Source organism: Mustela erminea, chromosome 10 (genome assembly GCF_009829155.1).
Source record: "Mustela erminea isolate mMusErm1 chromosome 10, mMusErm1.Pri, whole genome shotgun sequence".
In the NCBI taxonomy this organism is placed as follows: Eukaryota; Metazoa; Chordata; class Mammalia; order Carnivora; family Mustelidae; genus Mustela; species Mustela erminea.
This window is the reverse complement of record NC_045623.1, coordinates 25,343,897-25,358,490: the sequence shown is the minus strand read 5'-3', so window position 1 is coordinate 25,358,490 and position 14,594 is coordinate 25,343,897. Positions and strand designations below refer to the sequence as shown.

Genomic DNA, 14,594 nt, shown 5'->3' with positions numbered 1-14,594 from the left:
TACATGAAATTTAGCTCAGGTTGAGTGTACTAGCATTGAATTGATCAACTATTGCTTCCAAACTTAAAGGAAAGAACATGGATGTTCCCAACTAGCACTAATGTCTGCCCTTTCTTTTGAGAATATTCTGTGTAATGCTGACCACCCAGGGCTGGGTTCGATCTGAGTTGTAACAGTATTTGTCTCTGACCTCACTGCAAAACCTAACAGCATGTTTTATGAATGATTCCTTGCTTTATATTTTTCACGCCTCCCCCACTTTCCATCAGGAGGTGTGATTGAAAATGGAAGGTAAAATAAATCAGTTAAGCTATTCAAGGTGTCACTCAACAAGAGGTTCCTAAATCCAGAAAAATGAGTTGCTTTGAAAAGCAGAAGAACGTCCTTATTTCTTTCATTGTCTGTCTTTTCTTCTCAAAACATACAGAGGATAAGACTCACAAAAACATCCAGGGGGATGGAGAATGGAGAGAAAATCCAATTAATATAAAATAACGGTCCCCTTAGTTCTGAACAGTTAGTTCTGTGATTTATGATATAACTTACAGAAGATTTCCTGAGTAATTGTAGTTTGGTTTTTTTGTTATTTGTATTAGTCAATGATGGATAGAGAGCACATACCTTCTTTATATGCTTCAGTGGATCCTCTGAGACAAATTCTTAGTAACCGTGTCTTCTAGTGCATGATGTTCATTGTTTCTCTTCAACACTAGGGCCTGTATGCTGTGGGGAATTTTCTGCCTAGTGATGAGAGTATGTTTCAACACAGAGATGCCCTCAGATCTCTGACAGACCTCAACCAAGACCCCAGCCGAGTTTTATCCGCTAAAAATGGTAGCAGCAGCGATGGAATTGCTCACACAGAAGGTATCCTCAACCGAAACCACAGAGATGCTAGCTCATTGACAAACCTCAAAAGAGCAAATGCTGATGTGGAAATCATCACTCCACGGAGCCCCATGGGGAAGGAGAACATGGTTACCTTTAGCAATACCCTGCCTAGAGCCAACACCCCATCCGTAGAAGACCCTGTCAGAAGAAATGCCTCCATTCATGCCTCTATGGATTCTGCTCGATCAAAGCAGCTTCTCACCCAGTGGAAGAATAAGAATGAAAGTCGGAAGTTGTCCTTGCAAGTTATAGAGACTGAGCCTGGACAGTCACCACCCAGATCCATAGAAATGAGGTCAAGCTCAGAGCCCTCCAGGGTGGGGGTGAATGGAGACCACCATGCTCCCAGCAATCAATACCTCAAAGTACAGCCTGGCACTGTCCCTGGGTGTAACAATAGCATGCCTGGGGGACCAAGAGTGTCCATTCAGTCCCGCCCTGGGTCCTCACAGTTAGTGCACATCCCCGAGGAGACCCAGGAAAACATAAGCACCTCTCCCAAAAGCAGCTCTGCTCGAGCCAAATGGTTGAAAGCTGCTGAGAAGACTGTGGCCTGTAATAGAAGCAACAGCCAGCCCCGAATCATGCAAGTAATCGCTATGTCCAAGCAGCAGGGCGTCCTCCAAAGCAGCCCCAAGAACACCGAAGGCAGCACAGTCTCCTGCACGGGCTCCATCCGCTACAAAACCTTGACAGACCATGAACCCAGTGGGATCGTAAGGGTTGAGGCTCACCCAGAGAACAACAGGCCCATCATACAGATCCCATCCACTGAAGGCGAAGGTAGTGGCTCCTGGAAATGGAAAGCCCCTGAAAAGGGCAGCCTTCGCCAAACTTATGAGCTCAACGATCTCAACAGGGACTCAGAAAGCTGTGAGTCCCTGAAAGACAGTTTTGGTTCTGGAGACCGCAAGAGAAGCAACATAGATAACAATGAGCATCACCACCATGGAATCACCACAATCCGGGTCACCCCAGTAGAGGGCAGCGAAATTGGGTCAGAGACGCTGTCCATTTCCTCCTCCCGCGACTCTACCCTGCGGAGAAAGGGCAACATCATCTTAATCCCTGAAAGAAGTAATAGCCCTGAAAACACTAGAAATATCTTCTACAAGGGAACCTCCCCAACACGGGCTTATAAAGATTGAGTGATGGCATTCGGCACTTGAGCAACCCCCAAAAGACCACATCTTGATTCTACCTGTGCTCTGTTCCAGCAGATTGAGAAAACTTCTCATCGAACTGGGTCATCTACCATCAGCCCGGAACTCAATGACTCTTGAGAACTACTACACTCAAGCTTGTAGATTTCACATCATGGGGAGGGAAAAGCACAATGCAGGAACCTAACTAATGTGATATTGTGAAGAATCTTAAGACCTATCTTCAAACTCAAAAGGTTTGCAGAAGGCAGTATCAGAAGAAAGTGGTTTCCTTCAGTGTATACTATTTTACTTCCTGAATGTGCCAACTTTAGGGATCTTTCTTTATAATTAGCTGTGGGAATCCAGAATACGTGTTTCCCTACAGCAGAGGCCATGCAGTATTATATATTCATTTTGCAGAATCTGCACCTAGAGCTCAGTAAGGGTGGTGCTGATTATTATAGTACATATATGATGTAAACTCTCAAATTCTATTTAGCTGTGAAATAGTGGTGTGCAATTCCTTGTCAAAGAAATGCTACTGTATTAAGAAGATGCTGGCTGCTTTGTGTTAGAATAGGACACCCGCAGCTTCTCTGTAGTGGCTCTGTCACAGTCAAAAAACGAAAAGGTTTTGTGCATTTCTTCAAAATTATGCTTTGTTCAGCAACAAAAATTGTGTAGGAATATTTTCAGTGAGAGGGAATAACTAGTACTTTTCTACATAGGTTGTTTTTATTTTGATGCTTACTTTTTATTTAAGTATAGCTACTGCTCCTGATTCTGTTTTTTAGTAAGTAAATTTGCAGAATTTTAAAAATACTTTGTTTTAGCGTCTTTGGAAATTGTGATCATATTTTGCATTTTATGGCTCCTCCTTTATTTATTAATTGAAAATTTTTTTGATGTTATGGATATGTTTTTCTATTTTTAAAGCAAGAATAACAGTTGACATTCCTTAAACAAAATATATTGCTGTGAATTTGTGAACAAGAAATCTGAACCAACACTTGACATTGTGGATTACATTGCCAGCAATGTTGGGTGAATCCACACTTGGATGTCTCCAACCAGCTGGCTTTGGTTGCTATCTTAACAAGTAATCCAAAAACTTCATTTTGTTCCAGATTATTATTTTTTATATCCTAATAACCAGTAAATTAGAGCAACAGTTGTTGGGTTTTACCTTCTTCCCTCAGATATTTTTGCTCATTGGACATCAACAGGAAGATCTGAAAAAAAAAAATGCAAATTGATAAGTGAAAATATCAGTATAAATTAACAATATATTTCTTCAAAATCTCTAAGTAGTCACAGTGTTAGTGCTTAATATGCAAACAATAGTTTTGCTACCTATCCTGAATAAAGCCTTCAGCCTAAATCAAAGGAAACCAATACAATGAGAAGAAGATAAAACCAAAACATTTGGAGGTGTTTTCCAACTTAAAAATTTAAGTACGGAGAAATATTTGGTTCTTGGAATTTATTATCAAGCCTTTTTTACACCATTTCTTAAGAATTCTAATATACACTCAATGATTGCCAAGGGGATAGAAGGTACCGACAAAGCTGGTTGAACTGATCTATTTCGTTTTCCATGAGGACAGGAGTTGTTTGAGATAAAGACTATCACTTCATTATCAACTTCTACAGGAAAAGGGCAAAGCTTTCTAAAGTCACCAACTTCCTAAAAGCATTAGGGATTTAGCTGAAACCAGCAGAATTGAAAACTCTGGCAATAAAATATGACTCACCTATATCCCTTCTGGCAATTTCCTTCTCAGAGAGGGAAGTGGGAGTAAAACGTTGCCTTCCCCACTTCTCGCCACTACCACCGTCACCACACTCCTACTGGCTTCTGCCATTTCATAGAGAGAAAGGTGGACTGGTTTTAGTACTCTGAAGAAAAAAAAAAGCTGCAGCATTTCAGGTGCAGTAAGATGTTTCCTAATCTTTCCTATTTCTTAACAAAAGATTTTAAAGTACTTCTCTAGTCATTGAGGGTTTTTTTTTTCTTTACATAAATATTGATATATTCTTTTTCTACTCAAAGTGCCAAAGGCTACAGTTTTTAATGACTGAACCAATTGTACCACATTGTTAAGGAAATATAATGATAGTCACTAGAACTCAGACCTCTGCATGTATATTTGATAATACATCTTTTGTAAAAAAAAAATTACAAAAAAATATTTGTTTACATTCCACTGGTACCTTAATTTAAAATAAATGAGACTAACAGGTGGTATCTCTTCTTAGTGTTCTATTTATCTGATTTGCTAATGAGAGCACTTCTTCCTTTGTTAGGCTGTGCTTTACTGAGAAAACCAAGTATTGAATAAAGAGAGTAATTATCTTTTTAAAGTAAATAAAATTATGAAAATATATATAATATATATAAAGTATTGTGTTTAATAAAATGTTATGCAATGTTTTCCAAACTGATAAAGTTTGTAAAGTGCTATAATGTATTTTGTTAAGTACAGATTAAAGCTATTGTGTGAGTATATTGTGCTAACATCATAGAAATAAAGATTAGATTTCTTCACCAAAATTGGAACATTTTGGTTTTTTATTTCAGAGAGAGTATGAATGGATAATAACTTGGCTTATAGGAAAACAGCTGAAGAAACAAGAATGAATCAGAGCTGAATACATTCATAATTGTTTAGAAGAAAGAGTATTGCACTCACAAAGAAAAGTTTATCAAACTACACCATAATGTTTCTGCATAATTTAGAGTTTTGATTTTATGCTTATAACAAGATCTCTTTAAAATTTACTTAGACATAGATTTCTCACATATCAACATTATAAAGTAAAAAAATGAAAATATGTCAGGGCTAATTGCTCTGAATCAACTTTTGAATAAAGTAGTTGTTGGGCCTCTTTTCCCCAATATTATTGCCCTTTGTGCCAACTTTTCTTTAAAAGAATACTCTACTATTAACGCCAGGATTGTTTTCCAAGACATTAGCAACTGTTATATGATTTTACTGCTGATACTGCTGATAAGTTTGACTAGAAGATACTAACACAAGTTTTTAGACCTCAACCGGGAATTACGCTTTACTCAAATGATCCTGAAGTGGAGCACTTACTGAAACATGAAGTTACAGTTATCCAGTAACGCTATCAAGTTCATGCATCATGATTGCCACCTGGCCAACAAATGCAGTATGATGCAATTCACTATAGAAAACCCATTGGTAAAACAAAACAAAACCACATTGATTTTAGAGATGTTAATATACATATAACGATGTGTATCTTATTATGGTCGAAATACAATAATAAGATTCTCTGGGTCTTGATTTTTCAACTCTAAAACAGGGATGTTTGGCTCTATTATCCTTTCTAAAAGATATCCTAAAGTCTTTTCTAAAGTTATATATACAATTATTAACTAATTTATCCAGAGAGCAAAATCTAATGTCAGGATAATAGAAAATAACTTGCTGATCTAACATGACTAACAAATGAGTACTGTCATCTCTGATCATACAGTGGATATAAGCAAAACAATGGAGTAGCGAAGAGCCTACATCAACCATTTCACTACACAATGTGTCAGAATAGGTGATTGGTTTGCAAGTAACCCTGATCCTAGTACTTTTCTCGTCAGGTACCAGGTGAGTGCATTCCAGATCATATATCATATATCATATGATGATATAGCTATCATTAGGGAACAATATCATTTCTGTCTTTTACAGGTCAAGTCTTTACTTCATATCTGTGGGTCATTGCTATTATAGTTCAAAGGGAATGTGAAAATTTAAGTGTGGCTCAGAAAGTAACTTAATTAACATAATATAACTGAAGGAAATCAAAAGGAATTGAAGTGGTTTCATCTAAAAGGAAAATGTAACTTGGGAAATGGATAAAGGTCTGCTTGTGACTGGATATTTCATTTCCTCTGTTTATTGAATGCGTCTCCTGTCTTTAATCTGCAGAAAGCTTCTAAAATGCTCTAAGATCAAATGCTCCAGTTTGAAGAAAATAGAGTTTTCAGTAATAGTATATGATATTACAGGTAAGATCCAAATTATAGGAAATCCCCAGTGACCATATTTTCTAAATGCAAAAGAATATCTAGATGAATCCTCTGATACAGAGATGACTTTTATTTCACTGTCTACACTGTTGTTAGTTAATGAAAGCTCCTGTTTGTGATTGTGCACTGTGGTCAATAATAATGAGGGCAAACTGAGCAAATCTATAGTTCTACCACCTAATTCTATTTAACAAATTTGTTGAATGCCCATTTTATCTCCTTTACTTTCCCTACACTAAGATTCTCAGTCGTTGCCTTTGAGGAAAATCCATCTAAAGTTTAATGTTAGCTTTACAAAATAGTACAACTGACAAATGGGAAATGGTTTTTAAAAAAAAGTATAAGAATGATATTCCCTTAAAATCTCTCCTTTTCCTTAATCACTTCAGGACACACTGCACCCAGGTACTGCCTTTTAGAAAGAAAGCTAGATATTCTATACTAGAAACTCTTTCTTCCCCCCATGTTATGGTTTATACCTTTCAAACCTGAGATGTCCCTCTGAGAAAAGGTAAAGAATCATTGAGTACTAGGAAAATCTAATCCACTCCACTCCCAGATCAATCTTTCCCATCCTGCTTCTAAATTAAATAATGACAGGTATTTTCAAAGGCATAAAAGGGAGTATTTTTTAAATTTTATTTGTTTATTTGACAGAGAGATCACAAGTAGGCAGAGAGGCAGGCAGAGAGAGGAGGAAGCGGGCTCCAGGCTGAGCAGAGAGCCTGATGTGGGGCTCGATCCCAGGACCTCTGAGATCATGACCTGAGCCGAAGGCAGAGGCTTAACCCACTGAGCCACCCAGGTGCCCATAAAAAAGAAGTATTTTAAAAAACTAACTCAAAATGAGTTAAAGACTTAAATGTAATTATGAAAGTATAAGACTCCTGGTAAAAAATAGAGGAGGAAATCTTCAGGACCTAGTACAAGGACCAGCTACTAGTCCTTGGTTAGGTATGTGGTTTGCAAATATTTCTTCCAACCTATAGCCTATCCTCTCATCCTTTTAACAAGGTCTTTCAAAGAGCAAATGTCTTACATTTTGATGAAGTCCAATGTGTCCTCTCCCTTTGGCCATGTTTTTTTTTTTTGTTTTTTTTTTTAATTTTACATGGAAAATATTTTATTTTTTATTTTTATTTTTATTTTTTTTAATTTTTTATTTTTTATAAACATATGTTTTTATCCCCAGGGGTACAGGTCTGTGAATCACCAGGTTTACACACTTCACAGCACTCACCAAAGCACATACCCTCCCCAGTGTCCATAATCCCACCCCCTTCTCCCAAACCCCTAAAGTCAAATCTAAGATACAGGAAAAAAATCTTCAGAACTCAACAATACAATGCCAATAAGGGCAATAAATATCAAAGAACAGCAAAATAACAATAGCATAGTAAATATCAAAGATTAAAAGAGTAAAACTGTAAAATAAGAAATGAACAAAGGTATGAAGAGACATTTTACAAAAGATTCATTACACATGAATCAGTGTTCAACATCATTAACCATTTAGGAAATAGAAATTAAAACCACAAAGAGATATTACTATACACATATAAGAATGACTAAAATTTAAAAAAATGGTAATAATATCAAATGCTGAAAAAAATGTTGAGGAATTGGATCATTTATCCATTGCTAGTGCAAATGAAAAATGGTATAACCACTCTGGAAATAATTTGTCAATTTCTTTAAAGAACAAAACTAGACATACAGTTATATGACCCAGGAACTACATTTGGGGACATTTTCCCACAGAAATAAAAACTGTGTCCACACCCAAAATACTTCACATATTCACCTCAGTTTCACAACTAATAGCCCCAAACTGGAAACAACTCAGATGTTCTTCCATGAGTGAATGGTTAAACCATGAAATACTACCCAGCAATAAAAATAAATGAACTATTGATAGTGTACCACTTGAATAAATCTCCAGGGAATTATGCTGAATGAAAAGCCCACTATTAAAAGTTTCTATGCTGTATGATTCCACCTCAATGAGACAGTACAGATATGAGCCGCCCACATATGGAAAAGTGGTTTTGCCATCCTTACCACACAACTACCATGGTTGTTCCAGTTGCCATAATTTCCCAGCAGGAATGGAGTGGGAAGGAGGAATTTAAAGATATACAGCTTTGTTTTTAAGAAGAAGACACAGAGGTTTTGTATGTCAGGTGTAATCTACCCAAATGGCACAAACCAGATCACCTTACTACAAGAGAGGCTGGGGATAAAGTCTCTAGGTGAGAGGCCTTGGGCCCACTAAAAATCTGTTTTCTCTTAGGAAATGAAAAAGGATGAGAAGGGCTCCTGGAGGTTCATGACCAGTTTCTGTCATAATAGCTTCAAGACCCTTCACAACAGGGCTGTAGAACCTTATATTTCACTGCTTCTCCACTGAAAGCTATTTGCTGCCACAGGTCCAGCTTCTTCATTTGTGTGGGGGGATGGGAGGTGGGTGGGTGCTTGTGTGTGTGGTTTATTTTTAACTCTCTGGAAAGTCTTTGTTTCCCTTTTTAAAATCCCCTTTGTCCTTCAAGGCTAAATGCCAGTATTTCTTTATTTTCAATTTTTCCTTTATTCTAATTTTAGGGCTGGAAGGGATTTGAGATATCACTCATCCTTTTAGGTATAATCACTATAATTGCCTATATTTCACATATGAGAAAAGAAGAACACATGAGAAGAGATTTACTCAAAACTGCACAAGTGGTAGATCCAAGAAGGATGTTGAGGGTAGGGAAAAATACCTCCTGCTCATTTGTAAGCCCTAGTGTTTAACACATCACCCACCACATAGGTTGGACACTCAATAAACTTTGAAATGAATGAATGAATGAATGAAATGAATGAATGAAATATTTATATTTATAATCCTTGTTCTGCATGACCAATGTAGTCACTTACTCAGTTTGTATTATTGAGCAATTCGAGTAACGAGGCATTGGATATTTATTACACATTAAATTACAGGCTTTTATAAGCAGTTCCTAGCACAAAAGGTACTCAAATATAAGAATAATTGGATGACTACAGTATGCTCCATCTACTATAAGAGAAAAAAAATGATCGAAATGAGTAAGTTATAGAATTCATCACATAAAGGAAAGTATGAGAGCATTTCAAAGAGAAAGAAATGGTCATCTATTTGATTATGCCCCCCAATCCTACAGTTCTCAGAAACCCCCTCCAAGACTCTGAAGCCAAATAAGTGTTATTTATATTTTTCTTCTTTTTCTTATTTGAAGCATCTTTTTCAAATGTTGACATTGTGTAAGCCAGATTTCCTGGAACAAACAGTCTCCTCACAATAGATATGATTTTGGAACAGTTGTTTGTTCAAATGTTCCCACCTCCACAGTAATCTTGGTAGAGGAAGGTGCCAATAAAGATTTATTCTATTATTAAAAAAAGAAAGAAAGCCCTCTTTATAGTCAACACTGGAAACTTATTTTTCTAATTCAAAATCAGATGTTAGAGTCCAGGAATTAGAGCAATTTCTTTATATCTGGCCTATCCACTGGTCTTTTATTCCCATCCAATCTACCATTTAGGATACCACAACTATTTTCATAATTGTGGAGTAATGTCTTTCGGGTCAGGCTGACAAGTATTTAAATTCTAGCTCCAACAACTGTGATCCTCACTTTTCTTGCCTGTATAATATGGATAATAGTTTAGGGTTGGTATGGAGATTAAATGAATAAATATAGGCAAAACAGGGGCACCTGGGTGGCTCAGTCAGTTAAGTGTCTGCTTTGGGCTCAGGTCATGATCTCAGGATCCTGGATCAAGTCCCACACTGGGTTCCCTGCTCAGCAGGGTGTGTGCTTCTCCCTCTGCCATTGTACCTTCCCTTCAAATAAATAAATCAATCAATCTTGAAAAAAAAATATAGGCAAAACATTTGAAACCCTGTGTGGCAGTACACAGTTATTGGTTCTTAATCTTGGGCAATGCTGTGTGACTTCTTTATCTTCAGTCCTCTCCTCTCTCTAGAAATACACACCTGCCTGCTAGATTGATATCTATGCTTATATATCTATAATTATCTCAGATTTAACATTTTCAAAATACTTTTCCTGATTTCTACTCCCAAATGTATTCTTCCATCTTAGTAATAGTAAACTGTTGACTTCCACTACAGTTGCAAAAGCAGAAAATCTAAACTATATACGTAATCCTTTCCTTTCCCTTACCATTCACTTCTGAACTAAGTCCTATCACGTCTGTCTCAACATATATCCTATGATCTCTTTCCCCCAACTTCATTGTCTTTAGTCTTGGACACACCACCATGGACTCTTGATACTCCTCTCTAGGACTGAGGCTTCCATTTTTGCTGCCCTATAGTCCATTTTTCACATGGCAGCCAGAGAAACGTCTTAAAAACATAAGTTAGATGAGATGTTCTCCTAAAATTCCTCAAATTGTTTATGAAAATTCAAGTTCAAAAACCAGTGAAAACTTTACACATGGGTATCCAGTACCCTTCATTGGCAAAGAGAAGTTTCCCAATGAAGGAACCCCAACCTTCAGGGATGGTACCTATAAAATGGAGAATGTAGAGTGAACTTAACGCGAGCAGAAGACAAACTGAGAGGAGGCCACACCTATTTTCTCTACCTCAGTGGCACTATCCATGTGCTCTTAGGCTGTCTAGTGACCTTAATTAATCCAAATAAAGACACCTCTAATGTTACTGATAACCCCAAAATAATTCTTTTATTTATTTAATTGGTAAATACTTATTAATTATATTCAACATGTCTATCTTCCAGAGATAGATTTTAGAAATGCAGGTCACTGAGTGCAATCCTAGCTGCATCACTCACCAATTTTGTGACCGTGAGCAACATTTCTACCCTTCTTGAAAAGCTATTTACATATATACTATATTTTAAAGTTTGCTATGAGATTACAAATGTATATCCCCACTGTCATTTTTATCATACCTTCAAAGTGTCACAACCAGGTGCCTGGGTGGCTCAGTGGGTTAAGCCTCTGCCTTCAGCTCAGGTCATGGTCTCAGGGTCCTGGGATCGAGGCCCACATTAGGCTCTCTGCTCAACAGGGCGCCTGCTTCCACCTCTCTCTCTGCTTGCCTCTCTGCCTACTTGTGATCTCTCTCTCTGTCAAATAAATAAATAAAATTTGTAAAAAAATAAAAAAATAAAAAATAAATCACCACATCCTTCTTGTATTTTTAGGAAAAATAAGACAGGTTATTAATTCAGATCCTATCTGAGTTTTCCACCCACCAGTTGCTTCTCAGATTGTTGTACTGAAACATGCTTCTAGTATCACACTGGCCCTCTGCTTGTCACCACCAAACACTATTAAGCATGGTAACTAAATATGATGTTGTTCCTTTCACATAGATTTAAAAGGGAAGAAGATCGAGAAAAAGCAAAATTCTTGCTACTGTTTCTTTCTTTTTTTCTCTATGCTACCATATATATGTATCTATACAGATGTAACCATAGGAAATGATAAGTATAGGGGGTGAAAATATTGAAATTTTGTGCTAAAAATGGAATTCCTACAATTAAAGAGAAAGCTACCAAGCATGAAAAGACATGGAATAAACTTAAATGCATATTACTAAGTGAAAGAAGCCAGACTGAAAGTCTTCACTACATGATTCCAATTATATGACATTCTGGAAAAGGCGAAACTATGGAGAGATCAATGGATGACTATTTTATAATACACTTCCTGACTAGATTTTCAGTCTTTCCTTCTACCATTGATTGGTCATCTTCCAGGTCAAAAGAGAAAAGTACTGAGGAGAAAGTGCAGAAGAGATGTCTCTACTAAGGTCTTAAAGTGTGTCCTTCCAACACACTTTCCAATCCAAAAGCAGTTGCGAAGTAAGACAAATCTTTCATGGGTGATTTTATTCTCCTGCCTCTCTAATTAATCCTTCCTCTCCAGTCTTTTCCCTTCCTTCCTTTCTTTCTTTTTCTTCTTTTTATTTTTTGCTTTGCTTATATTAGTCAGTGTATACTGATGAATCACATGAATCTTCCAGTTTTCAGTTTTTGCCGGCATCCAAAACACATACTGTTCCTGATGAAATTTTGCTTGAAAGTAGTTAAACTTTCCTTGATCAATTTTTAAAGCATATATGTGCTTGAAGGGCCCCTGGGTGGGCTCAGTCAGTTACGCCTCCCACTCTTGATTTCATCTCAGGCTATGATCTCGGGGTTGTGAGATTGAGACCCACCTGGGGCTCCATGCTCAGCAGGGAGCCTGGTTGAGAGTCTCTCTCTTCCTCCACCCTTTCCCCACTTGTTCTCTCTCTTCCTTTCTCTAAAATAAATAAATATTTAAAAAGAATAAATACATATGTGCTTGAGTGAAAGGGCTATAAATAATTTCATATAAACCTATAATTGTTTCACAAGAAAGCTGTAATATGGTCTACATTTTAACAATTCCATCTTTTAATAAATACCTGATGATTATGCTCACTAACATTTGGAACCATTTGGAAACCATTGCAAGAGGCCATATTCAACAGGTGGAGAGGGACTGTGTTTTACTCATCATTGTATTTCTAGTGCTTACTACAGTGCTTCGGCATTGAAGAAACTCAAACTTATCTATATGACTTTACTAAATCCTCCTAACTTAATAACAATTACTGTTTCAATCTGAAAAATGACAGGCAAAAACTCCAAGAAGTTAAAGGACTTTGTCAAGCTCACAAACTAGCTCTTGACAGACCTGATTTTAAAAGCCAGAGTTCTGGGATTGCAGCTCTGTCTATGATGGTAAGCACAAAATAGTTGGAATTTTCCCCCTTTTTGGTGAATATCAGGTTCAAAAATATCCACTCACACAGCCTGGAGGAGACTTGGAGGAAGGTGGAGCAAAGCGTTTAATTCACCAAAACCCTATCAAGGTAATTTAGCCTGGAAAATTCCTTATCAATAATGATAGATAGGTAGATAGATGATAGATAGATAAATGACAGATAGATTTATTTATTTATTTATTTATTTATTTATTTATTTATTTTTAAAGATTTTATTTATTTATTTGACAGACAGAGATCACAAGTAGGCAAAGAGGCAGGCAGAGAAAGAGGAGGAAGCAGGCTTCCCATCGAGCAGAAAGCCTGATGCGGGGCTCGATCCCATGACCCTGGGATCATGACCTGAGCCAAAGGCAGAGGCCTTAACCCACTGAGCCACTCAGGCACCCCTAGATTTATTTTTTTAAGTAGGCTCTCTACCCAGCCTGGAGCCCAACATGAAGGTTAAAGTCACAACCCCAAGATCACAGCCTGAGCTGAGATCAATAGTCGTGTGCTTAACTGACTGAGCCACCCAGGCGTCCCTTGATTTTTTTTCTTTTTTTTTTTATAAAACACATTTGACTAGAAGCCTTGTTTTAACATTAGTTCACTTTGCTATTAGTTCACAAGATATTATTACTTATTATTTCATTCTTCTTATTATTATTGTGAACTACTAAGTTCACAAGATAAAGGTAAGTCAAATTAATAATTCTGTTTTATTTTTGTTAAGTCATTTTTGTTTTTAAGAAACACTATAGCTTGGGTGCCTAGGTGGCTTGGTCAGTTAAACACAGGAGCTAAGCCTCTGTCTTAGGCTCAGGTCACAATCCCAATATCCTGGGATCTAGTCTCACATGGAACTCCCTGCTCAGAGGGAAGTCTGCTTCTCTCTCTACCCCTCCCTCCTGCTTGTGATTTCTCTCTCTCATGCTCTCTCTCAAATAAATGATTTTTTTTTAAAGAAACACTATAGCTTATTTAGAAAACTTTAGGTAAATCTTAGAGGAAAAAAAATGGCCTCTTCCAAAATCCAAGACCAACAAGGTCATGATTACTATCTCTAAGCTGAGTTTTTAATCTATTCTAATATTTTTATTAATCAATGGACACCAGGTGTGGGACAGGAGCCTACACACTTGTATTGTCCCAAAACTAAGTTTCAGCTCTGTTAAACCTGCTCTGTCTACATCACACATGCCTTGCAAGACCTTGGAGCATCATCAAGTTGTGGCATTACCAAGTCAGAGAGACTCTGTTACTGTGTTCTAGGGAGTTAACCATATATAAATAGGTAGTATGTGGGTTCGTGTACACAGCCTATAAAAGCAATCACACACCTGTATATTAGTCAAAACTTCTAAGAAGTGACTGTATGAATATTTCACGTTTCCTCCCGGCCATTGCTTCTGTAACCTCTTTTTAAAAAGAGAGAGAGAGGGTGCCTGGGTGGCTCAGTGGGTTAAGCCACTGCCTTTGGCTCAGGTCATGATCCCAGGGTCCTGGGATAGAGCCCCACATCAGGCTCTCTGCTCAGCGGAGAGCCTGCTTGCCCCTCTCTCTCTCTGCCTGCCTCTCTGCCTACTTGTGATCTCTGTCTGTCAAATAAATAAATAAAATCTTTAAAAAAATATATAAAGTAATAAGTAACCTATAGAACTCTTCTAAACTTATAAGGTGAATTAAT

General features: G+C 37.3%; 1 protein-coding gene across 1 annotated transcript in view; it reads left to right on the top strand.

Moving 5' to 3' along the window:
• Nucleotides 1-4,590, top strand: part of PLPPR4 (phospholipid phosphatase related 4) — a 41,369-nt gene extending 36,779 nt beyond the window's left edge. The window contains exon 7 of the mRNA XM_032302902.1: nucleotides 714-4,590. Coding sequence (XP_032158793.1) covers nucleotides 714-2,039 — 1,326 coding nt within the window. The 3' untranslated portion in view covers nucleotides 2,040-4,590. The remainder of the gene's footprint in view (nucleotides 1-713) is intronic.
• Nucleotides 4,591-14,594: the final 10,004 nt, after the last annotated feature.